Source organism: Mastigoproctus giganteus, chromosome 13 (genome assembly GCF_048544385.1).
Source record: "Mastigoproctus giganteus isolate SK-2022 chromosome 13, ASM4854438v1, whole genome shotgun sequence".
Lineage (NCBI taxonomy): Eukaryota > Metazoa > Arthropoda > Arachnida > Uropygi > Thelyphonidae > Mastigoproctus > Mastigoproctus giganteus.
The window spans coordinates 118,970,223-118,996,893 of record NC_143587.1 but is presented as its reverse complement, the minus strand read 5'-3'; the positions used below and the strand labels follow the sequence as shown (position 1 = coordinate 118,996,893).

Below are 26,671 nucleotides of genomic sequence, written 5' to 3'. Positions count from 1 at the left end.
ATTCATACTTTATATGTAAATCATGACAGATCTGACTAGTCAGATGCTTACTCTATACTGCAGAAGTACATTAAAGAAGTATATTAAAGGACAGTAGGATTACTATAATCCAAGCAACAAACCTTAAACAATTTGGCATTTGGTTTTCTTCGCCTCATTTGAATATTTAATATAGGTCCTTTATCTTTGAAAAACTCCATCAGCTGGTCTAGAGAGCTATTTGTGGGGAATCCTTTCTGTAAATAAATACACACATAATAAGTGGTGTATATAATCTACATTAAATCCTAAAAAAAAAAAAAAACATTCTTAAAAAGACTGAGTGAAAACTCTAGTGGAAAAACTAGAGCAGAAAGAGAGGGTAGGTATCATTCTACTAAATATTTTTTAATAACAATCCAATTATATACTGTTACTCGCACACCATATATCAAATTGATAGTGTAGTAAGGAAGTAAGTACAGTCAGTCCTCGTATAGCACGACAGTTGTGTTCCTAGAAACCCTCGTGCAATGCAAAATCGTGCAATATAAACAACAGGCACTATGGGAAAATTAGGGTTAGGTGCCGACCACTCAAGATTGAACACACATTTGTAACCAAAACATTACCAAACACAATAAATAATCATAATAAAATACTTACATATTTTATTACGACTATTACGTAATAAAATATTGCTAATGCTTTTGCTTCTATCGTAAGCAAACTTGTTTTTTGTTTGATTTCCTATCCAAACAGTTGGATAGAAAATCAAACAAAAAAGAGCCGTTGCATCTCTTCCAATTCTTTGTGTCTTAATCTAATGGATTTTAATTACACTTTGAGTTGTTCCTGCTATGAAAGTTGTTTTTATTTTCTCTGCATTCTTTGTAATTCTCGGCATTGCCTCATTTAGGTCTGTAGCACGTGCAATATCACATGGTCTTTCATTTCGCTCAAAGCATTTCACAGTTTCATATTTTTTCTCTATCGACAGTGGCGGACTGGCCATAAGCCCTACCGGGGAAACCCTGGTGGGCCAGAGGCCAGTGTGATTTTGGCCATAAACCGAAGTATGAGGCCACTATAAATTTTCCCGGGTAAGAATTTTTGACCCAGTCTGCCTCTGTTTATCGATATTGCTTTTTTTTCCTCTCTGAATCTGCAGTGTCTTCACCAGGACGCTTCCTTTTCACACCTTTTAAGTATTTTACTTGTTTTTAGGGAATAAAGCACAATTACAAAACGAGGAGGCACGCTTGATACACATAAACAAAGCTGCGTGCATGTAGCAACTGAATAAACAACACTGTAAAGGCAGAGATACACTATTAACACCTCACATTTTACTAAAGCACATTTCTAGGGGTTACTACCATAAAACAATAAAAACAATTTCCAGTTGCGTTTCTGCTAGTGGAATCTGTTATAAACTGGTAGTAAACTCCATCTAATTGCATTTGCGATTATACCGATAGCTGGAATTGTGTTGGTTTTTACGTTATTATGGTGAAATGTGTTTCCCCTTCACTGATAGAAAACACATAAATACATTTTCAGAATCTTCTCTTCATTCCTATCGTGTTGCGTTCAGTTAGGGTGATTCCGCGTTTGACTGCCATTTCTTGTAAACACAAAGGTGAACCGTGCATAAGCGAATTCGGTTCGTGTTATATAAGATATCATTGCCCTATTTATAAATCGTGTATGATCGAATTCGTGTAATGTAAACACGTGTTATACGAGGACTGACTGTACAGCTTCAGGGAGGTAAACTACAACACTTGTGCATATTAGAATTTAGTTACGCAATTCAAAAAATAACTTATTCAAAGAATTGTTCCATCTTGTTTATAAGTTTTATTTATGTACAATCACCCCAGATCACCCCAGATCTGGCACTCATTGGAGTGAACTGTACCAGTTTATGAAACTTTCCAGATTACAAAAGCTCATACATTGTGTACATATATATACTATATTTAAAAAAGTCATTGGTCATCCTTCCTCCAATATCAATATGCCTCTCCCATTTGGCTGTCTACCAGTTTAGAGCAGGTATAAATGCATATAGAAGCAGATGCATTAGCACAACCAATATGAGGTGCCATTGCAAATAAATACCTACAAACTTTTTATAAACTGAAAAACAGAAGACTTTTAATAGAGATCCAACTTTAGCTGGAATGTTCCAGAACTGTATTCCAAGAGTTTTCTTCCAAATTAATGGTAACTAATTAATGCTTGTCACGCATACTGAAGTACAGTAATACCCCGAAGTTACGCGATAGGTGGGTCCGACGAAAATCGCGTAAGTCGGGGTACAACTTTGCATATAAATACATATAAGTTTTGCTTAATTGGGATCAAGGACTAACAAAAACACTAGTTTAGAAGAAAAATATTAATAAAATTGCAGTTCTTTATACATATTAATACAAAATATGTATTAAAAAAACAAATGACTTACGTTAAAAAGTTATTTCGATGTCGATGGCTTCATAAAATCTAACAAATTCGTCTGACGACACAGCGCGTTCTTTTTTTCACGCAGAATTTCTTCGTAGCAAGCTAATAATTTTTTTATTCCTTGCTTTGTAGCTATAACGCGTTCTTCGTTGGAGTCTATGTTTTCTAAAATTTTTAAGCCCTTTACAATTGAGCCCTTTTCAATTTTCAACCTGTCAAGTTTGCAATTGTCATGTGCTTTTCGCCGTTGCTTCATTTAGGCCTGTAGCACGTGCAATATCACATGGTCTTTCATTTCGCTCAAAGCGTTTCACAATTTCATATTTTTTTCTCTATCGACAGAGGCGGACTGGCAATAAGCCTTACCAGGGAAACCCCGGTGGGCCAGTGTGATTTTGGCCATAAACCATAGTATGAGGCCACTATAAATTTTCCCGGGTAAGAATTTTTGACCCAGTCCGCCTCTGTTTATCGATAATTGCTTTTCTTTTTCTCTCTGAATCTGCAGTGTCTTCACCAGGACGCTTCCTTTTCATTTTTAGGGAATAAAGCACAATTACAAAACGAGGAGGCACGCTTGATACGCATAAACAAAGCTGTGCGCATGTAGCAACTGAATAAACAACACCATAAAGGCAGAGATACACTATTAACACCTCACATTTCTAGGGGTTACTACCATAAAACAATAAAAATCCAGTTGCGTTTCTGCTAGTGGAATCTGTTATAAACTGGTAGTAAACTCGATCTAATTGCATTTGCGATTATACCGATAGCTGGAATTGTGTTGGTTTTTACGTTATTATGGTGAAAGTGTGTTTCCCCTTCACTGATATAAAAAACATAAAAGCAGCAAAGTTGAATTTTGTTCATCTTTCACTCTCATTCTCCGCCGTCGCACCGTATATCGATAACATATGAAAAACGACCTTGAAGATAGTGGGCGGCAGCGTTGCCAAACGAAAAAATCAGGAACCGCGTAACTCCGAGTTCGCGTAAGTCAGGGTAGCGTAAGTCGGGGTATTACTGTATATAAATACACATCATCATGAAATGCAACAAACTGCATTTAAAATTCTTTGCTTCGTTTATTATTATTTTTTTTTATTCTGTTCAATTATGTTGTGTTGACTATTCAAAAAGAATAGGCCCCACAAACTGGCTTGAAGTTCACTATAGCACATCATGCCTTATGCAATTCAACTACCTGAGCATGATCAGCACAATCAGGTTGCTCAACAAATTCAAAATAACCTGTTCTTCTTTCACAAACAAATCCTCTTATGCATCAGACTTTGAAAAGGTTTTGTTGTGGGTGCACATTTAGCAGGAGTCACAATTCAAGAAACTAGACATAAATAGTTTCTCAAAAGCATCCACCTCAAAGATTTTTAATGACTGGAAAGGAAGCAGTTCTTCCATGTCGCTAAGGCAAAAATACAATACTTCAAGAATGAAGCCTCAAGGACTGAATGGAAAAATAGGACATCCAGTGTGCAGCAAATAACATCTGAATTCAGAAATGCCTTAATTCAACCCATACGTGTAGAAATTGAAGAAATTTGGTATTGGCAGTCACCTGCCTATTACGAAGGTGCTTGTTTCAGAGATAAACAGAAAAATCTTCTTGCAGTGGTGCTGATTACATCGTGATTGGATACTGGATACAATACACTTTGTTTTTAACCTCACAAAGCGATGGACCCCTGCTTGCCTTGTTATGACAAATCAAGCATCTGGAGGTGGCATCATGGTATGGGGAATGTTTTGTTAGCACAGACTGGGTCCACTGATAATGGTGGAAGGTCAAATGTCATTCAGGGAGTACCTGAATTTTGTATCAGATCTACTACACCCTGCAATGTTACACTCTTATTCTTAAGATAATGGCCACTTTATCAATTACAATGCAACAGTGCATCGTGCCAGAATCATGCAAGAATGGTTCAGAGAATATGACACAGATTTCCACCATCTTCCCCAACTCCACATCCACCTGATCTCAATCCAAATGAGACTGTATGGGATATGTTGGAGAGAGCTATTCAGCAACGAAATTCTCTTCCTTCAACTTTGTCACAGCTAAATAATATTTTCTGGAAAAACCATTACAATTTCAATTCATAGGGTGCTGTACACTTGTTCTTATGCAAAACAAAGGTGGCTCAACTTGATACTGAATAAAGGCTTACATTTTTGGCCAGTGTGTATGTACACAGCTCATTGTTCCTGGGATCTGTTCCAGATATCCTAAGAATAATGAGCTATGTACCAGCAAACAAGTTAGATGAAGCAACAAATCGCAATGTTCTGATCTGAGGGTTAAGTGTGGAGAATGCCATCTACCCATCCTGCATTGTCCCAACAACAAAGTTTAGAGGAAGCACTGTTATGATACAGAGTTGCTTTGTGTGGTCGGGACTCCAGCCCACAAAAAGCAACCGGTGAAACTGGAAGCTGCTGCTGCTACTACTGCCAAAACTATGGCTATAATTACAGAAATAGCTTTTTCAAACAAATTCCAAAAGGATAGTGCTCTATGTATCCATGTGGTTTGTAGATACAAAAGGACTGAAATGGAATGGGCAACAAAAAATATGATGGCCATCTTTGAAATGTAATATCAAGGGTAATGCCAATTTGTCCCATTTCGACTATTGCAAGAGAAGCAACAAACAGAATATTCCTGCAGCTTGCTACCAAAAATTTGTATAAAATGTGCCTAAAAGGATTAGTCCATCCTCAGAATGGTTGTTAGACCAATGACTGACTGACTATAGTATTTTGAAACCAAAACAACTGAATGCAAGTAGCAACTCATCTGAATGGCTATGGCCATTAGTATTAATAGTAACAAATGATGAAAGGAAGGAAGCTTATACAGCATCAGTAAAAAAAAAAAAAAAAAAAAAAAAAAAAAAAAAAAAAACTTCCCACATTATTTTTTTTTTTATTTTTTATTTTTTGGTCCTAGCCACTGAAATCCCAGGAAAGTAAGTGGCAAGACCCGCCAGAGTACAAATATTGGTAACACCCGGCCGGCCTCCCTGTGGCAGGTATTGGTAACGTCGGGTCTCACTAGGGGCCCGGCGGCTAACAGGCCGGATGAACAATGGGCACAACAAACTACACAGTACATATCCCACACACTTTTAAATCTCTGGCTTGTCCGATACAGAGAACATACGCGGAGATGGGAGAAATCCCAGGTGCCGTCAGACCCCGAACATACCTAATACCTAATAATCACTTGTTATCCATTCAATAGTTGTCTAGTTCTTCCTTAATGTGTTCAAACTACTCACTTTCACAACATCAGAAGTTAATTTCCAACAATCAACTACTTTCTGGTTGAAAGCAAATTTCCACACATCTATCTTTCTACCATCATCCATCAATTTATATTTATGTATACCCTTGTGAGTTGTCTGAGAAAGAGTAATGATTAGATCAGCACTTAGCTTACTCAATCAATTCAAAGACTTAAAGACTTCAATCAGATCTTCTTGAAAGTGCCCTCATTTCTAGACACCGAAATATGCAGAAATTAAGTCTTTCTTGGTAAGAGTAATCTTTTGTTTCCCTCACTAATCTCACTGCTCTGCTCTGCAGGCATTCTAACAGATTCACATCCTACCTAAAATGATGCTTCCAGACCTGTATGCACTGATGAGATGTAGCCTTACCACTGCCTTATACGGCAGAATAATTACTTTATTTCTAATGAAAAAATTCCTGTATATCATTGAGAAAATCCCATGAGCAGTCCTAGTAGCTAATCTGCATTGTTCAAAAAACTTCATGTGTGACTGCACAATTTCTCACAGGTATTTTTGGTTCTCTACTACCTTGAATGTAGTACCACACAGTAACATTAATCTGGGGTTACTGCTACTCATATGCAGTAATCCTTGCATTTTCAATGTTAAATTTAAATTGACACTTCTCAAACCATCTGCATAATTTTTTCAGATTTTGCTTCAGTGGCGCACACACACACACACACCCTGATTAAAGTCATTAACCACCTGCCAACCTTTGTATAATCTGTAAACTTAAAGCCTGATACGCTTTAATCAATATCATTAATAAATACTGAAAACAACACTGGGCTCAGCACTGAACCCTAGGTGAACTTGACTAATAACATTAGTCTCCAAGGAAAGCAGTGCCCATTCATAAACAGTCTTCTCCGACTCAGCCATAGCACTAACTTGCCCCTAATGGCAGTTACAATTTGTACAGCAGTCTTTTGTGTAGAACGTATCAAAAGCTTTTCTGAAACATTATGTCAAAATTATTTTTTTAATCCAGTTTCTTTGTTACTGCATCACAGTATCCAATCAAATTGGTCTGAGAAATTACCCCTTAACAAATCCATACTCAACCAGTATAATTGCATTCTGTCTAGGTGGTCCTGCATTACTTCTTTATAAGTAGTGACTCAATTATTTTCCTAGGAATATAAGTCAAGTTAACAGGTCTGTAATTAGTCGTGTCGCCTCTGATCTACATTTGTGAAGTGGGGATACATTTGCATGTCTCAGTCCACAGGGACATCTGAATGCAAAGATGCTCTCATAATTTCGGCTAAAGGTTTGCCCCCCCCTCTCTCTCTCTTAATATAACTGGTTAGATCATCTGCCCATGTGCCTTATTAATGTTTAGCCTCAGCAACCTCTCTTCGACCTAAATTATCACAAATCATTTCGTCCCCTATTACAATTGAAATACTTTTGACATCCCCCGACCACTATGATTCATCCCTTTTCTTCTAGTGCTTACACAAGTTTTTCATACTTTTCTTTGCAAGAGACTTCCTTTAATTTGCCCTGACTTAACTAACCCTCTTTTGACTTTGTTGCAGCCTAGTTATTATGTTCTGTAGGTTTCTGTATCACCTGATAATTTATATGCAGCCTATGTATTTTTCTTCTCTGCTACCAGTCTCATCAGTTCATCTGACATCCATTTAGGTCTAATCCTAGAATTGTTATCTCTTAGTTGATATAAAAAGCCTAAAGCTTCTACACTTACTTCCCTGAATGCTTCATATTTAGAATTTGCTGTTGTTAACATCAGATGGTCCCACTCAATAGAATTTAAAAAATGTCTACTACTGCAGTCACCGAAATCAAAAGCGCATAATTGGCCATTTTCAATCCACTGCAGGATGAAGGCCGCCTCCCCAGTAACTTTCCAGTTCCTTCTGTTTTGTGCAATGGCCATCCATTTACTGCCCATGAACTCTTGAATTTCATCTGTCCATCTCTGTTGTTGTCTTCCAGATTCTTTTTTAGCTCCTTTTGGGTACCATTTTGTTATTTTCTTAGTCCATCTGACATCATATCTTTGAGCTATGTGCCCTGCTCAAGTCCATTTCAGTTCTTTAGTTTTGATAAGAATACCCTTTACTTGAGTTTGCTGCCAGATCCATGTATTTCTCTTCACAGTCTGATTCTTAATATATAATTTGTTCATTTGCTGTATAGTTTTCAGCTTCTCTTCCATTCTTTTGGTGACTGCCCAAGTTTCAGAGTTGTTTGTTTGTTTTTAGGAGCATTAGTAACTAAGGCCATATTGCTACGGGGATATGCAGTGGTCATTCCCTGACCTTTCCGCATCCTCCATATTTGGTGGGCACGGGCTCGAACACCAGTCTAATCAAGAAGTGTGTGCTATGCACTGCTGCTCCTGCCCACCTGGCTAGCTACGGAGGCGCCACCCAAGTTTCACTTCCATAAGTCATGGTGAGGAGTATACACTGGTTCGTAATTTAATTCTACATAACTAATTTAGATTTTTTTCTAATTCTTCAGGATCGTGGCTTATGATCACAATGTCATCTACAAATCATAAATGGTTTAGGTACTCTCCATTCACAGTGACTCCTTTCTGCAACCAGTCCAATCTTCTGAAAGCTTCAAGGGCAGCAGTAAACAACTTTAGAGATATTGTGTTTCCTTGTCTAATTCCTTTCTCAATTTTAAATTTGCTACTGTCTTTGTCTAGTCTAATAAAGGAGGCAGTATTCTCATATATTTTCTTCAAAATCACAATGTATGGGTTTTATGCCTTGTCTTTCCAGTGCCCAAAACATTGCTTATTCTGTATGGAGTCAAATGCCTTTTTCATAATCCACAAATCCCTGGCATAAGGGCGTTTTATATTCATTTGCTTTCTCCATAAGTCGTGATATTACGTGAAGGTGATCCATAGTAGAGAATCCTGTCCTAAAGCCAGTTTGCTCTTTCTGTTGATTCTCATCAAGTATTCTTTCTAATCTGTTAGTAATGACCCTTGTGAACAACTTGTAGATGTGGGACAACAAGCTAATTGGTCTATAATTTCCAATTTCTGATTTATCTCCTTTCTTATGCAGCAAAATTATGATTACATTATTCCACTCCTTAGGCATCAATGCCTTTCCTAATGTATTTTGTGAAGAGTCTTGCAGGTCCTGTGTCATGTCTCTTCCTCCTAATTTCAACAACTGTACAGTAACTTCATCTTCAGCTAGAACTTTTTGATTCTTCATTTTCTTCAATGCATGTTCTACCTCATCAGGAAGGATATCGGGCATGTCATATATGTTGCTAATTTGTGATCCATCTTCCCCACTGCTGAAATCATTCCCTTGCTCCTTATATAATACTTTATAGTAGTCTTCTGCAATTTGAATTATGTCTTCTCCACTATTTATAAGTACACCATCACTATTCTTCGGATTCGGTATCATTTGTCTTTCTGTATTACTGCTCATGAGTGCTGATTTAAGTCCTTTGTTTTCCCTTAATGCTTGTTCTATTTTTCTTGTGTTAAATCTTCTTATATCCTCTCTAAGTCTCTTTCTAATGGCTTTGCATAACACCGTATACTCAATTTTGTCCTTGTCAGTGTTTATCTTGCTCTTCATTTGTTGTCTTTGGTTCACCATGACAAGTGTTTCTTGATTAATTTTTTCTCAACAAGAAATCCAAAGCTTTATCACTTTCAGAAAGTTGTATTGCTCATCAACATCTTGGTCCTGAAAGGTCCGCAGAAGCTCAAACTTGTTCCTACGTTCCAGTACATACTGCTGCAAAATCTCAAGCAAACTATACTTCCCTTCAACTGAGATTGGTCAACTAAAGTCCTAACTGATGAAGTTAAAGAATTCTACTGGTCTCTAACAGAATACAAACCTAGACCTCTTTAAATGAGTGAACTATTATGGTGTGACTGAGGACTTTAAATAACAAAAAATTAACATTCCAGTTTGATGAGCATCTAGTTATCAAGAAATTTAATTTTATAGTCATTCTCTGAAAGTATGATTAGTTGACAGAAACAAACAAATCTATTATAACATAACTGAAAGCCAAAATCCTATACCACCTAGAGAACTAAACATAGACAAAACATGTGGCCAACACAAGTATAATTTGAGGTTTTTATGAAAGAAAGAGAAGACACCTGTTTGAACCTACCATACGTACTCTATGGTACTACTAGAGAACGTGGTATTTCTTATGCATTTTGTTTTAGACTTTTCCATATTTTTAATACAATGAAGAAAAATATACAAAAATGGAATTTAAAGTTATTTACTTAAGACTTAAAAAATTACTCATAATAAATAAGGAATGAGAACATGAATAAACTGCTTTTCTTGTGGGGTGGGGGGGGAAACAATTGGTTGTGCTTTGAAAGTGCATTTCCAGGCTTGACCTGTGCTGCACAAGCCAAAACACCACTTTATATTATATATATAAAAATTTATATTAAACGTATACAGTAAGCTGTTGTTTAGCACAGTTAGCTTTATGCTGATTTGCTATAACACTGCTCTTATATTATAACCTTATCTCACTATAATGCTGTCAACACTCACTATAACACTCTTTTACCAGTGCACAGTTTGAATTTTTGGCATGTTTAACAAAAACGTTTCATCTGATGTTGTTGTTGTTGTTGGTTTTTTTTTTAAGGAGCATTAGCAACTAAGGCCATATTGCTCCGAGATATGCGGTGGTCATTCTCTGACCTTTCCGCATCCTCCGTATTTGGTGGTAATGGGCTCGAACCCCTGTCTAATCAAGACACGTGTGCTACACACTGCCGCTCCTACCCACCTGGCTACGGAGGCGTCATGGAGGCGTCATCATCTGATGTAGTTGATAGCTTGATAATGAATACAAAATAGCATTAAAACATTTCTCAAGCCGACATGAGAAATTTTCCCACACTCGGTGAAATTTTCTCCCATGCTAATTTAATTGCAGTATGGTGACTTGTTACGTAGTTCTGAGATCAAGATTTTTAAAAATTATCAAGTATATTGCTTGTAATATTTGAGTTATATGCATTTATCTGGAGTCTAGCCATCACTCAGTATGGTGTTAGATATCATCCGAAATGGACAATTTACTCGAACATTGTATCATAATTAATGCAACGCGGTTACATTTTTGAAGATTTAATAATGGCAGATAAAAACAAAAAAGCAACGTCTGGACACGGTATGAAGACTACAAAAGTAAGAAAAGGACTGAATTTGAAAATTAAATTAGACGTTTTGAAGTGAATTGATTCTGGTCAATGACAAGTGGATGTGTGCAAAAATTATAAAAAATAAAGAATTAATTTTAGAAGGGCAACGAGACTGGCGAATGGAACAAGGGATGCTTGTACCAAGAAAATCTTCATTTCTGCAAATTGAAGCATCCGGAAACTAGGCACCTGCAAAGTGATCTGATTGAGGGGCTGTTCCACCGCAAGTAACTAAATTGGTTAGGGCTAGGCCGGCTATTATGATTGAAATGGAGAAACTTCTAAATAATTTTATTGAAGATAATATCCAACACAGAATTCAGTTAAGTTAAATATTATTAAAGAAAAAGTGATTAGCCTATATGATGATCTCAAGGAAGCTCACCTCAAAAAAACATGTGGAACCATTTACGGCTAGTAAGGGCTGGTTTGACAGATTTAAAATCCAGGAGAAGCCACAAGTGCAGATCAAGAAGGAGCCGAAACTTTCAAAAATGAATTGATGAAACAAGACTTTTTTTTTAAACGAATGCCCAAAAGAAGTTTCACATTGAAAGATGACAAAAACATGCCAGGCTTCAAAGCAGCAAAGGATCAGTGACTTTATTACTGGGTGGAATCGCTGCAGGGGATTTTAAATTAAAATCCCTTTTACTTTACCAGGAAGAGGGCCAAAGTACAACCCAAAATCGACCAAAGATACAAAAAACTCAACAGCCCAGGGCCATCAGATTAATAAATTCATGATTGTAATTGGCATTTTAAGTTTAATTTTGATATGTAATGTAATATTTTATTTAATTTTGATACATAATTTGATACTTACCACATAATTATAAAAGTATGTAAAGCAGAATATTTTATATGTACAAATTTTTGAATATTAAATAGTTTTACTGACATTTGTGCATCTTTTCACTCCATTTATTATTGATTAGGAAATATCCTATGGCATAGACCACAAATCATAAATACAGTAAACCGCCGCTATTAGCGGGGGTTACGTTCCTGAGAAATGCCACGAATACCAAAAACGTGAATACTGAGTTATGGCTCCCATAGTAATAAAGGGGTTCCGTTCCAAAGTATGAAATATATAAGAAAAATTAGTCTAAAATTTTGTCTATGTATGTATTATATGTACCTTCATAATATGACTATGTACATAGACAGTACATAGTGAAATGTAAGCATAAGGCATCGAAATGAAAATAAGAAAATTTAATATTAAATGTAATATTTGTTAGAAATTTCAAACAAATCTTTCAATCCAGCGCCTTTGCTGTAGCTAAAAAACTTATCCCGCCGGGCTATCACCAGTTTCGCTAAAGTGTTGATAAAGATGTTTTGCCTTTTCACGAATGATGAGTGAACTTAAGGGAATTTTATTTTGAGTTCGGTCTTCTATCCACAGATTTAAAGCCTTTTCCATTTTTTCTAATTTAACATCACCAGTTACAGAGCAAATTTTTGAAGCAATTAGCGTGTTTTCACAGACACTACGGCGGATTTTTTCTTCCAATTTCTTGATTGATCTTACCATTGACTTATTGATTTTATAATATTTTGCCACTGACGAGACGCTTTCACCATTAGAAATTTTGTCTAATAACTGAATTTTACTCGCTAATGTCATCACCTTCTTTGATCTTTTCACAATTCCTTTGTTATTCGTAGCCATATTTTTGTAGGGGTTAGAAAAGAATCTGTCCGCAATAGTCACTTTCTACCGTTAATACACTCGAAAAAGTCTGTTTACACTAACACACTGCAAAACGGTAGATTTTTCGCTTTTGTAAGCATATCAATTTATAAATTGATAAATTTATTCAATTTATAAGCACATAAATTAAAAGCAAATGACGAAACCGTCCATGACAAGCGCATAGCACATACTGAACAATGATTAGCGAGAAACATCCACGCTTGAGATTTTGTCACCCCTCCCCCACCCACTGAGTGCTGTTTTGACCGGGAAAGATGATTTTAGCCACGCCCATGTTTTTTATGGCGGAAAATGTTCACAGCGATTTAAAATTCACATTTTTTTAGGTTTTATTTTATATTAAATCAGCAACCACGAATACACGAAACCATGAATAGTGGGGGTTTACTGTACATGTTACCTTATGGGGATATGGCACTCACTTAGCACTGTTTTTCCAGAATGAATTATCGCATTAAGAGGAGGTCACCTGTACTTTATATAATTAGACCAGATGAAGAATCAAAGCTGCTATAGAAAACGCTGCTTTTGTCTCATGCACTAGTCCTCACAAAAAAATAAGAAATAAATAATAATAATAATAAATAGTTTTATAAATAAAATAACTCCATAAGTGACATGCAGTATATATTAATACTTACAACATAAACTGTCCTTTTGTTGATATCATTTTTGTGTTCTTCATTATACTCAGGAAGAGGGTGATCTGAACTTCTTCGAATTTTCTGGCCATCTTCACTTACCTGAAATGAATATCTTTATTAAGTAACATATAAACTTTAACAAACACTCATGACCCAAAACATTATGACTACCCACCTAATAATGTGTGTTGGGCCACCTTTCACCGTAATAACTGCTTTCACGTGGCATGGCATCGACTCCACAAAACTGTGGAAGGTATCCTCAGGTATTCCAGACCAGCTGGACTGAAGGGTGTCCCAGAGTTCAGAGATGGAATGAGGTACTGGCAAGAACTGGCAATGCTGCTTTTCCACTGCATCCCACAAATGTTCATATGGATTGATATCATGGGAATATGGCAGACAGGAGAGCACACGAAATGTTGGGGCATGATCCTTGAACCATTCCTACACGAACAGGCCTTGACATACAGGGCACTGCTTTGTTGAAAGTCCAGTGCCATGTGGATAAAACCTCGTCCAAAACAATGCCAGGGTAGGATCTGACAGAGTAAGGGTGTGTTCAATGGGAATGAGTGATGTCCATGAAAACATCCCCCGCCCCCAAACCATGATACCAAAGCCACCAGCCTGTTTTTGTCCAATCATGCAGTCTGGTTGCAGCCATCCATCAGCTCCAGCATGCTGATGAATGGTCGTATATCTGCTCACCATCAAATACACAACCATCCATCAGCATGCTGGAGCTACAACCTTGATTAATCAAATTAGGCAACTCTTTTCCAGTCATCCAATGTCCACTGCAGGCAGAGGAGTTGATGATGGTCAGTCAACATGGTCACGTGAACATTTTTTCAATGTATAGTGTTGACTGTCAAGCAGCACTGTGCCCCCCAGCTCTGTGTGTGAACAGTGCCTAACTGTAGGCCTATCTGCAAGAGTGTCTGCTGGATGGTTTGATCAAAACATTTCTCAGTGATTGATAAGAAAGTCTGCCATTAATTGAGGGATTGTGAGCTGCCTGTTGTCTCACGTGGCATGTGTCAACTGCTGTTCACCTCAAGTCAACAGCAGTAGTCTATCCCTGGTACCTATCCCCTCCACATGCTCACTACAGCAGCCCTCAAACAGCTGACCAATGCCTGCAGTTGCACAGATGTTGGTTCTCATCTTCCGAGCTCCAAAAACTTTCCCCCCTCCCAATTCAAACTCCTTTAGGTCATTCCCTTTCCCCATTTTCCCCAAGTTTCATATGGATCTACTGATTTATCAATTTTTTTCACTGGCAAGTCCAAAAAATGCTTGAGATTAATTAAACACTTTTACAAGGTAGGTGCAATAGAAACCCACACAGGGCACAGCATTCCCAATTACTGCATGATCCAATACTGCATGATCCAATACTACACACCCATCAACGGTAGACCATGGTGTGCCAGAAACTAACAGAATGTTCAAGAATAGATAATCAGCTCCATGGTCTATAGGTCAAATTATCGCACATCAGATGTACTATTCAAATGACACAAGCGTGCTGTCTTGTGATTCCATGCTCTTCTTCAATCATCAAAGCTACTTGGGTTTGGACTTGGAGCTCACTCAGACAAAGGAACTGATAGGATCAGCATTAGCAGTGGCAAATTATGAAAAACATCATAAAAAAAAAAAAAAAAAAAAAACACCTCTCATTTCACCTATTTATCACTTCCAATAGTTTGTCTAGTTCTTCCTTGAATTTATTTAAACTATCAACTTCCACCCACAATAAGAGATGATAGTTTGTTCCAGCAATCAACCACACACTTCCACATATCTATTCTGCAACCGTCCTTCCTCAATTTGAATTTGTTCCCTCTCATGTGTGAGGTCTGAGCAAGAGGAAGGATCCCATCAGCATTGAGCTGGCCAATCCATTCAAAGCCTTACACACCTCAATGAGATCACCACGAAGGTGCCTAGTCTCCAGACACTACAATTTACATAACTGAAGCCTTTCTTCTTCATAAGAGCACCCCTTTGTTCTGCTCACCAATCTTGTTGCCCTTCTCTGTACTCATACTGGCAGCTCCACATCCTTCCTAAAATGAAGCCTCCAGACCTGTATGCAGTACTCAAGATGTGGCCTGGCCATTATCTCATACAATGGGATAATCACCTCCTTATCCCTGCTAGCAAAATTCTTGTATATCATTGACAAAACTCCACGAGCTGTCCTGGCAGTCTGTCTCCATTGCTCAGAGAACTTCATATCTTGAATTGATAGGATTCCAATCAGAAAATGAAATACAATAGACTATTTTCAATCAATTTCTTCACTAGCCAAATGAATCCTATGAGAAATGCATCCTGTATTTGGTGAAACAACATAGAGCAGTGTTTCTCAAACATAGAGCAGTGTTTCTCAAACTGACAATAAAACAGACCTTGTTGTAGTAGGCAAAAACCCCATTAACAGTAATGAGAGATACAGGTATGCCTATAACAACTTAATTTATACTATACAGATTGAGTACAAGTACATATTAATGTATTAAACAATTATTATTATTAATATAATCCATTTATAGTTTAATATTATTAGTTGTGGAAAATAATGCTAAGCATGAGCTTAGCCAGCATCATCCAAAAAAAAAAAAAAATTCATCTGTACATCCCCTCTAACAATTCTGTAATCCTTCCTTTAATTCACCAAATTATCCACTTCCACAACAATACCAAATTTCATTTGGTACAATTAATTACTCTCCATCTGAAGGCAAATTTTTGCAATTCTGTCCTGCATATTCTTTGTGGCCCAAGACCTTTACTGCAAATATAAAAGTGGTCCTTAATGCACAAGAAATTTCTTGAGGTTTAGGTGATGTTATTAAAAAGGTTGACAACCACAGTATTACACAACATTTCAAAGGGTTTGTGCAATTCTAGAATGATCAAATGGAGGATGAGATCCATCCTCCACTTTGTGCTCATAACTTCTCATCTAATCACACCAATGTAATTTTACATATTAATTATTTTAGTGCTAAACAAAACATCCAATATAACTCACCTCCATCAGCTGAGTTGGAGATTTTTTTAATGCTCCATTAATAACATCAAAATCTGTTGAGAGTATCTGCAATATAGAAAGATAGGTTCACCACTGTCAAATAATAGTCTAAAACATTTCACAATAATCAATCATTTAGCTAACACTAGCCTACACTACTTGACAAAATTAACGGAACATGTAGAAATTGTGGTGTAACTCGTGCAGCTTGCAATGGAGCGGAAAAAATTTTATATGGTGGTATACCATAGAATAATGATGAAATGAAGAGACAGCCAGAAACTTCGAACAGGTATAAGGGCCATTTATAGAGCTTCTATAAGAATTACCAAAAAGAAAATATGGCCATGATATAAGTATGGCATATGATCCCCTCCAACGGCTAAACAGGCCTGACAGCAATGAACCATGCTTGATATAAGGGTGTCTATAAGATTCTGCACCAACAAATCCCATTCTTCCACCAGTGCAGACTTTAGCTTACCATGTAACCGAGCAGTTCACTGTCAGTGTGCAATGCAATGCCCAAGAGCATCCCACACAAGTTAAATCGGATTTAAGTCTGTGATTGTGCTGGCCACAGCAGTCATTAGGTATATTCAGTTTCAAGATATTCCTCCACCACTTGTGAAGTGGTGGAGGAATGTTGTTATGCATGAAAAGAAAATCTGGGCCAACTGCACCTCTAAAAAGTCACACATAGGGTTCAAGGATCCATTCTCAGTACCTCTACACAGTTACGGTACTCCTATCAAAAACATGAAGAGGGATGCAGCCATTGATCATTATTCTGCCCCACATGAGAACACCACCTCCACCGAAAGTGCCCCTTTTTCTGTTGTTGGAGGGATGGTACCACATTCGTCATAGTCTCCAGATGAAATAAGGTCTAGAATCTGTTCATAGGCTAAAAAGGGACTCATCAGAGAACAGAACTGTACCCCATTCATCAGGATTCCAAGTCACATTTTCGTGGCACTAGTTTCGACAAGCTCTGCAGTGGTTTGGAGTTAATGGAATAAAAACCACTGGCTTCCTTGCATAGAGCCCACTTGAATGGAGCCTTTTTAACACAGTCCAGCTGGAAATTTTTTTACCTGTAGTCGCAGCAATCTCAAGGATGTTGTTGTTATTTGGTTTTTAGGAGCATTAGCAACTACGGCCATACTGCTCCGGGGATATGCGGTGGTCATTCCCTGACCTTTCCGCATCCTCCGTATTTGGTGACTCACGGGCTCGAACTCCGGTCTAATCAAGAAGTATGTGCTACCCACTGCTGCTCCTGCCCACCTGGCTACGGAGGTGCCGCAACCTCAAGGGACAGTTGATGACAGGACATCGTAGGGCTGTCTTGCTGTTAGCACCAGATAGCAGTCTATTCTAGTTGACGTAGCCCTCGGGTGACCCTAGCCAGCTCTTTTTGCAATGGCTCCTGAAACTGCTTCCATAGTGCCGAGACGACACTGTGTGATACATTAAGCCAAAGTAGCACCTGTGCGTGCGACTGCCCGGCTTCAGGTCCAACGGCCTGCCATTTCAAAGAATCGTCTAAATGATGATGACTTGCCATCCTATATACTGGAGATGTAGCTATCCCACTGAACAAGCCAAACCAACAGGAATGAAGTGATGTGGTCACAACCCATGTTTATATAGGCATGAATAATTTGCATGTGTGGCTCTGTAAGGTGGTAGATTGATTTCTATTGGATACTTGTAATTTGCATGCCAGGATGCCTATTATATCAAACATTCGGCTTCAACAACACTGTTCACAATAAAATATTCATACAAAAACATTTTGTTGTGTTAATTTTTTCAAGTAGTTTAAGTTTTCACTTATAATATGCTAATTACAGAGGAAATCTTGCAGTGTATCATATTTATCAATGCTGAATAACAGTATGGAGGTTACTTCCTGAGTAGATTTACAGAAGGACTGAAGAGCAAATTCGGGATTTCACTGTGAGTAATTCCAGGTTTTTAACCATGCACAAAAATGGAAATCATTTATCCAATGAAAAACTGGAAATCATTTATCTAATTGCAATAAAAAAAATTACCAATAGAGGTTTCTATTTGAAAATTTTACTTGGTAAGGTATCATAACGATACGAGAGTTATCCCAAAAGTAACATACAATACATGCGTGCTCCTCCACACACAAATGACATTTATCAGGTTAATAATTTGAAGTTTCACCTTAACATTAGTGTGCTTGAAACAGTTCCTGCACTGAATGTTTGTGAAGAGATATTACTTTGGGTCAGATTACAGTTTCAGATCAAAGATCTTTTATCAAAACTGAAACTTTACATGGTGGGATGCAGACACAGATTTATGAATTGTTGCAGGTAAGGTCAGCAGTAGATCATAGTACAATTTCACGGTGATCTCAAAGGTTTCGTCAAGGTAAGACAAGTGTTGAAGTCAAGCAATGCTCAGGCAGACCAAGAACATCTATGGAAAACACAACAGTCATTTTTACACTATCTCTCTCCACGGTTCTGATGAACCTTTGCGATTATGATTTATTCTCCAAGTTCAAAAAACCATTGCACGGACAAAGATTTCTATCTTTAGAAGCACTGGATTTTTACTTTAACTGTTTTTTTCACTTAACTGTTTTTTACTTCACTGTTTGCTGAAGTTAAGCTGTGCTTAACCTCAGCAAACAGTTAAGTGGCAATCAAAATTTACCCAAACAGTGGGAATCAGTCATAAATGGGAAGGAAAATACACCAAAGGTTTTTAACGTAAATTATGTTATAAAATAAATTAATTGTAAATTAACTGCTTTTGTGTATTACTTTTAGGATAACCCTCATATTATTTTCTAAACACAAAAATTATGGTGGTAGCAATTTTGTAACAGAAGTAATCACTTCTTACAACCTCAGTCAACATTTTATAAATACTATGTTAAAAACACCTTATTTATACCTATAACAGTTTATTTCCAAAGAAATTTTCAAATAAATGTGGTCAATTTTCACATACTAAAATTAGAAATTTACATCACAGCTATCAATGGTCATCTGTCAAAATTTTTCCCTTGGTCAAATACACATTGGAAAGAGACCATGTATTGACATAGTTTCCAAACACATTTTTAGATAAAAATAATAAATGGATCAAATGTATCATTTTATCTCCACATTACAGCATCAAATTCCCATAACATTTAGGGCTATGATCAGAGACACAAGTAATTTGATGCACAGCAGACATCAAGCATAATGGCAACTCATCAAACCAGAAAATGTTGAAAGAGTGACCTTGGCACTCAGTGCAGCCATAAATAATTAGCTTGATATAAATTACCCTTCAGAGATGGAAAATGACTTTCGGGGACGACATCTTTCAGCTTCCACCCCATACCATAAATCAGCTGGCATAGTAGTATTCATACATTGATCAACAATTAGGCTTTTCCTAATTAATTACTGATACCTTATAGAATTTTCAACAGAGAAATCAAAGAAAACACTTTTATAGGAAGTTACCATGAGCCACAGCATGCAGACTGTCCAGTGTGCTGGACAACCTGAATGATGAGCAGTAAAGACGTTTTTCATGGATTGGGTGGGGCTAAGAGATTGTGAGCTTGCTAGAAGGTTAAATGAATACACAAAGACATTACAGAAACCCTACTCTTGAGTATGAAATGAACCCTAAAGGAGGTCAGCTCCTTTTCTACACTGAACTTTCATTGAAAAAGCAAATGACCAAAATGCATATATTTATTAAAATAAAATGAAATGTATGGGGGGGGTAAAAAAAAAGAGATTTTTATTCACCCAGAAATAGTTGTGATAGAAAGATGAATTTTTTTTTTTTTTTTGTTACCTTGAAATCTCTATAGCAACCACAGATATTTGGTTTTGATCTAACAAGTCTTTGCAACACTGAATGTAGTGTCACAATAGATAAAGTGGAATACAGATCAGTGATTTGGTTCCTCTTTCTGCAAGGGGAAAACATCCAAAATAATCTGCAAAGAAATGGTCACTGTTTATGGGCTGCCCAAGTTTCAGAGTCGTTGCACATTGGTATAAACAATTCAACTGTGGAAGAACCTTAATGCATGATGAAGAAATCCCAAGATGCCCAACAACTGCTGTAACAGAAGAGAGTGCTGCAAAAACTGAGGCATTCATCCTGGAAGACTGACACATTACCATCAAAGAACTAGCTGCAGACTCCACATTAATGTAGGGTCTGTGGAGAACATCAACAATCAACAGATACATATTTGCTAGATGGGTTCCCAAATCTCTGAAAAAGGAAAAGCCACAATGTGCATGGAAAAGCAAGGAGTTTTTTCGTGGCTAGTCACCATGTATGAAACTTGGATCCAATGGAAGCATGCATAATCACCAACACTCCCTTCCAAAAAGGCAAAGGAACAACCAAGTACTAGCAAGGTGATGCCGTCAGTTTTTTGGGATCAGCAGCATGGTGTAATACTATTACCTTCATAAAGCTACACACTGCTATAAAAGAAAAAAGATGGGGGAAAGCTGTCAAAAGGTCTGTGGCTGCTCCATGATAATGCCCCTGAGCATTGCTCATATGCTGCAGTGAGGTGCCCACGAATGTGGGTTTAAAATATTGCACATCCTGCTTATTACCCAACCCAGCACCCTCGGATTTCTTTCTCTTTTCTACTCCGAAGTCCTTTCTTCACAGAAAACACTTTGCTGCTGAAGAGTTGTGGTTTGAAGGACAGTCAGAGGACTGTCCTTCAAAACTGGCCTGTGGAAGTGTATTGAGAGATGGCAAATGTGTCATTTTGTATGTGACAAAATGACAGTCTGATGATGAAAGTGTAATACATGGTGTTTGTTTATACCTTCTATCATAACTACTTCTGGGTGAATACAAATCATTTTGAACCCCCCCTTGTATATAATAAAAATGTATACAATGATCCATTTCCTAAGAGTCAGAGCCCAAAATAATAAAATGATCCACAAAACATAATCTTATAGCATTTTGAAATAAATGGCAAAAGCAAGAGAGCTCTAGGCCTCAGATAGCTGAACAGCCTCGAGTTTTTAAAGATTAGAATTAAATCAGAAAAAAGAAAAGAGGAAAAACAGATACACTTTTGACAAATTTCAAGCTAAAGCAAGAACTTGGGGACAATGGACCAATGAAAACAGATTGCTAAGTGAATCCATGATTAAGAGGCAGTTTTTCCAGAAGAAAAATGCAAACACTGTCTCAACTAGTATCTCTGGCCAATTTAAATCACTCTCCCTACACAGCACAACACAGATCTATCAAACAGCACTTCCCAACAATGAAAGATTTGGCATTGTATCACTGAGGAAAAAGTTTTCTTAACAACTCCATAAAAGCTTATTGCCTTCCCTTGAAATAACACACAAGTCAAGGGAATTTCAAGCTGTGTATTAAGCTCTATATACAATTTCTCCATACTAACTTTCCATCTCAATATCCAAATTCATTTCTAACGTTAAATTCTTCCTGCATCATACCAAATCGTTTAGTTCTTGCTGATTTAATTGGTCACTTTTGAGGCCATTTTAAATTAAGTGGAGGCTGAATCATATCTGCAAAAAGAAAATTGACTGGAACAACACAGAGCGCACCTAAACAATAACCCATAAAGCTAAAATGGATATAACCACACTATTCAGTTTAACTTTATTCAATGATTAAAAAAAAACGCACCTACACTTTTAGTAAAGCTAGTTTACAGCTACAGAAATTTAGGCACGTCTGTTGAAGATTTGAACAAAGGGCAAATGCTAAAAATAAATGCATTAAATTAACAGATCAGATGTCTATATTGATGTATAATACTGCCTAATTCAATGATGAAAAACTTTAAAAACATGTTTAAAAAGCTTCATGAGAAAATCTAAAATTTTTGTTTATTGTTAACTTACAGCCCATTTCTTCAGTCTTTACTGTTAGCCTTCATTTAAATTTAAATTGTGATTTTAATGTTTTTTTAATGTTAACTGATGAAGTAAATCAGTATTATAAGTTTACAAGATGTCTGATTTTTTTGTTTGCATTTATTTTGTTCTATAATATTAAGAACAAAGATCCATATTATTGTTATTTACTATATAAAATTAACCTTAAAACAAAATTCTAATTAGATCTAGGTTTGATTTACTAAAACATTTAATTCTACTAAAAAAATTTTTTTAAGAATTCACAATAATAATAATTAGTTACTGTCTTTGCATTCACTGAAGTAGTGGTAAGAAAATGCCACAAAATGTTATGTACATAATTCCAATTCAGAAATAAGCACAATAATACCAATGTAGGTTTTAAGTGCTTTATTATTAACTTCAAACAACACTTTACCTATACACCAGCCACTCATGGAATACCTAAGAGAGCCTACTTTTAAGTTGAAAACAAGTCAAAGATTTCTAAAAATAGAGTATATAGATCTTCATGCCATTCATTTATTTCACAAATATGATATTTGTGAAAAAAATGAATGGCATGAATTTTAGTAATGGATAACAAATAATTACAATCCACTATAATATGTGGAAAAAATTAATTCCATTTTATTTACCTCCTAAATCAAAAAAAACATGTAGTAAAATAGTAAACAATTCTGCTGATGATGTTATCAATAATTAATAGTGATAAAAGTGAAATAATGTAATTTTTATTCCAAATATGCTTTTCAATCATTCAATCACATTTCTTCCAACTGTGAGGATATGTATTGTAAGGATATGTTTACTAAAATGGCATATCATCATTCTTCTCTTTCTTGGTGATTCCCTTCTACTACTTCTCTCTCTCTCTCTCTCTCTCTCTCTCTCTCTCTCTCTCTCTCTCTCTCTCTCTCTCTCTCTCTCTCTCTCTCTCTCTCTCTCAGGGTAACAGTTTTTTTGTTATTTGGTTTTAAGGAGCATTAGCAACTAAGGCCATATTGCTCCGGGGATATGCAGTGGTCATTCCCTGACCTTTCCGCATCCTCCGTATTTGGTGGACACTGGTTCGAACCCCTGTCTAATCAAGAAGCATGTGCTATGCACTGCTGCTCCTGCCCACCTGGCTACACAGGCGCCTCCTCAAGCTTCCTTGCACCATATGGCTAATAATAATATGATATAAAGAAAATTCAGACAAAGCACAATGGCTTTTGTGCAGAAAAGTATTTGCCATTTTCATTTCATATCTGCTGTGCTTTAGTTGTTGTTACTTGTGGAGAGTGGTTGGTTTCATTTTGGTTCAACTACTTTGGTCACAATGCATCAATTCATATGGTATTTATCACATATGAAATTAGCATTAGCATTAGTAGAGGCATATGATGCAAGAAAGCAAGCTTATTCAGCATCAGCCAAAAAAAAAAAAAAAAAAAAAAACCCTCTCCCATTTCACCCCTCCGTTCGTTCGAAATACCTGTCCAGTTGAGCTTTAAATTTGTTTAGGCTATCAACTTCAACAACAAGTGATGGAAGTCGGTTCCACCAACCAACCACCCGCTGGCCAAAGGCAAATTTCCGCACATCTATCCGACATCCGTCCTTCCTCAATTTGAATATGCCCTCTGAGGTGATTATTCTGAGAAAGATGAAGAATCCCATTGGCATTGAGCATGCTCAAACCATTCAAAGCCTTATACACCTCTATCAGATCACCTCGCCGGTGCCTAGTCTCCAGACTCAGTAATTTGCAAAACTTAAGCCTTTCTTCGTAAGAGCAACCCTTTGTTCCATTTACTAATCTTGTTGCCCTTCTCTGTACCCGTTCCAGCAGAGCTCTACATCCTTCTTGAAATGAGGCCTCCAGACCTGTATACAGTACTCAAGATGTGGCCTAACCATTGCCTTATACAAGGGAATAATCACCTCCTTATCCCTGCTAGAAAAATTCCTGTATATCATTGACAAGACACCATGAGCTACTCTTGCAGCTCGTCTGCACTGCTCAGAGAACTTCATATCTGCCTGCACAATTACCCCCAGGTCCTTTTCATTCTCCACCACTGTCAGTGTAGTACCGCAGAGTTGATACATTGCTCTGGGGTTACTGTTACCCATATGTAGTACTTTACATTTGTCAATGTTAAACTTCATTTGCCACCTCTCAGCCCATCTGTTCAACCTTTCCAGATCCTGTTGCAGCAGCATAGCGTCAGTAGTGTCCTTAACGACCCTGCCAACCTTTGTATCATCTGCAAACTTAGACATTAAACTTGATATCCCATCATCAATATCATTCATAAACACCGAAAACAACAATGGACCCAACACTGAACCTTGAGGAACTCCACTAATAACATTAGTCCACGTTGAGCAGTGTCCATTGATTACCACTCTGTCTTCTGCCACTCAACCATCCCCTTATCCATAGCAGCAATTTGCCTCCAATGCCACACTGCTCCAATTTGTGCAGCAGTCTTCCATGTGCAACAGTATCAAAAGCCTTTCTAAGATCCAAATATATAATATCAAAGTTATTCCCTGCATCCAGTTCTTTTGTGACTACATCATAGTATCCAATCAAATTGGTCAGGCAAGACCTGCCCTTAACAAAACCATGCTGCGTCTGAGCTATAACTGAATTCTTGTCTAGATGATCCTGCAGTGCTTCTTTAACCAGTGCCTCCATTAATTTACCTGGAACAGAAGTTAAACTAACAGGTCTATAATTACTTGTGTCAGCCTTTGATCCTCCTTTGTGAATTGGGGTTACATTTGCGCATCTCCAGTCTATGGGTACCTCCCCTGAGTCCAAAGAAGCTCTCATAATTATGGCTAGGGGTTTGCATACTTCCTTTGCTGCCTCCTTTAATATAACTGGATAGATCCCATCCACCCCAGGTGCCTTTTTTATGTTTATCCTCAACAATCTCTCCTCCACTTTCCTCTCAGTTATTACAAAATCATCCAGCTCACTGCCAATGTTTACTTTACCTACATCATTCTCCTTCCTGAATAACTCCTCATGCGTGAATGTAGATGCAAAATACTCGTTTAGATTGTTAGCCACCTGAGCAGGATCCTCAACTGTTGAACCATCAATATCCAGTGGACCAATCTGATTCATCCCTTTCCTTCTCGAGTTCAAGTATGTAAAGAACTCCTTTCTGTTTTTCTTTGCATCCTTTGCCAAGGATTTTTCGTAGTCTGCCTTTGCCTGCCTAATCTCCTTTGTGACTTGGTTACAGACCAACTTATATCTATCATAGGCTTCCATGTCACCCATTAATTTGTATGTATCCCATGCGTTTTTCTTCTCTGCCACATGTCTCATTAGTCCATCTGACAACCATTTAGGCCTAAAGCTTGAACAATATTTCTTAGTTGGTATGTAAAGCCTGGTAGCCACCAAGATTAGTTCCTTGAATGCTTCCCATTTTGAGTTTGCTGTTGGTAACATCATCACTTGGTCCCACTGTATAGAATTTAAATACTGTCTCAGACCATCATAGTCGCCTTTACGAAAACAAAAACCCTTCCCTTTACCTCTGATGGTAGTTACCTCCTTGAGTAAATCCCACTTCAACACACTGTGATCACTGCCACCTAGTGGTTCATTTATCTGCAGATTCTTAATGCATGAAGAATCACTACTGATAATCAGATCAAGAGTATTGCTCCCTCTTGTTGCCTCACGAACATGCTGATGTAGAAAACAATCATCCAATAAATCCACAAAAGCCTTGCTAGTGTGCGAGTGACCAACCCAGAAATTCCAGTCAATATCTGGGAAATTAAAATCCCCCATTATAAGACTCTCTGATTTACTGGCCCACTCTATTTCCCTGTACAATATATTATTATACTCATCAGAGTCATTAGGCCTATAGCACACTCCCACTCTCAATTTTGATTTCCCTATGCTTATGTCACACCAAACTGACTCGACACTGCCCTGTCCATCGATGTCAACTGGCTTCACTTCCTTTGACTTTATGTGTTTCTTAATTAATAGCATAACCCCTCCTCCCCTCCTGTCCTGTCTATCCTTTCTATATACATTGTATTCCCCAAATTCCAGTTCCGCATTACTTATATCTGTGTGACACCACGTCTCTGATATCCCAACAATATCTGCCTTTGATGTTTTGAGCAATACCTCAAATTCATCAAATTTATTTACCAAACTCCTGGCATTGGTGTACACGCAGGTATACATGCACCTGTTTCTATTCTTAGCTACCCTAACACAACCCATGTGTTTACTAGTAACGCAATGACTACCAGCAGTCTCTGAAATATCCTGCATCTTGTTTTTCAGACTTCTGCT

At 37.3% G+C, this 26,671-nt stretch overlaps 1 protein-coding gene across 1 annotated transcript in view; it reads right to left on the bottom strand.

Annotated features, from left to right (window-relative positions):
* The window catches only part of La (La autoantigen-like), a 170,102-nt gene that overhangs the window by 76,671 nt on the left and 66,760 nt on the right, over window positions 1–26,671 (bottom strand). Inside the window, exons 6-8 of the mRNA XM_090387469.1 lie at window positions 16,403–16,468; window positions 13,351–13,452; window positions 123–236 (exon numbers count right to left, since the gene is read on the bottom strand). Coding sequence (XP_090243595.1) covers window positions 123–236; window positions 13,351–13,452; window positions 16,403–16,468 — 282 coding nt within the window. The remainder of the gene's footprint in view (window positions 1–122; window positions 237–13,350; window positions 13,453–16,402; window positions 16,469–26,671) is intronic.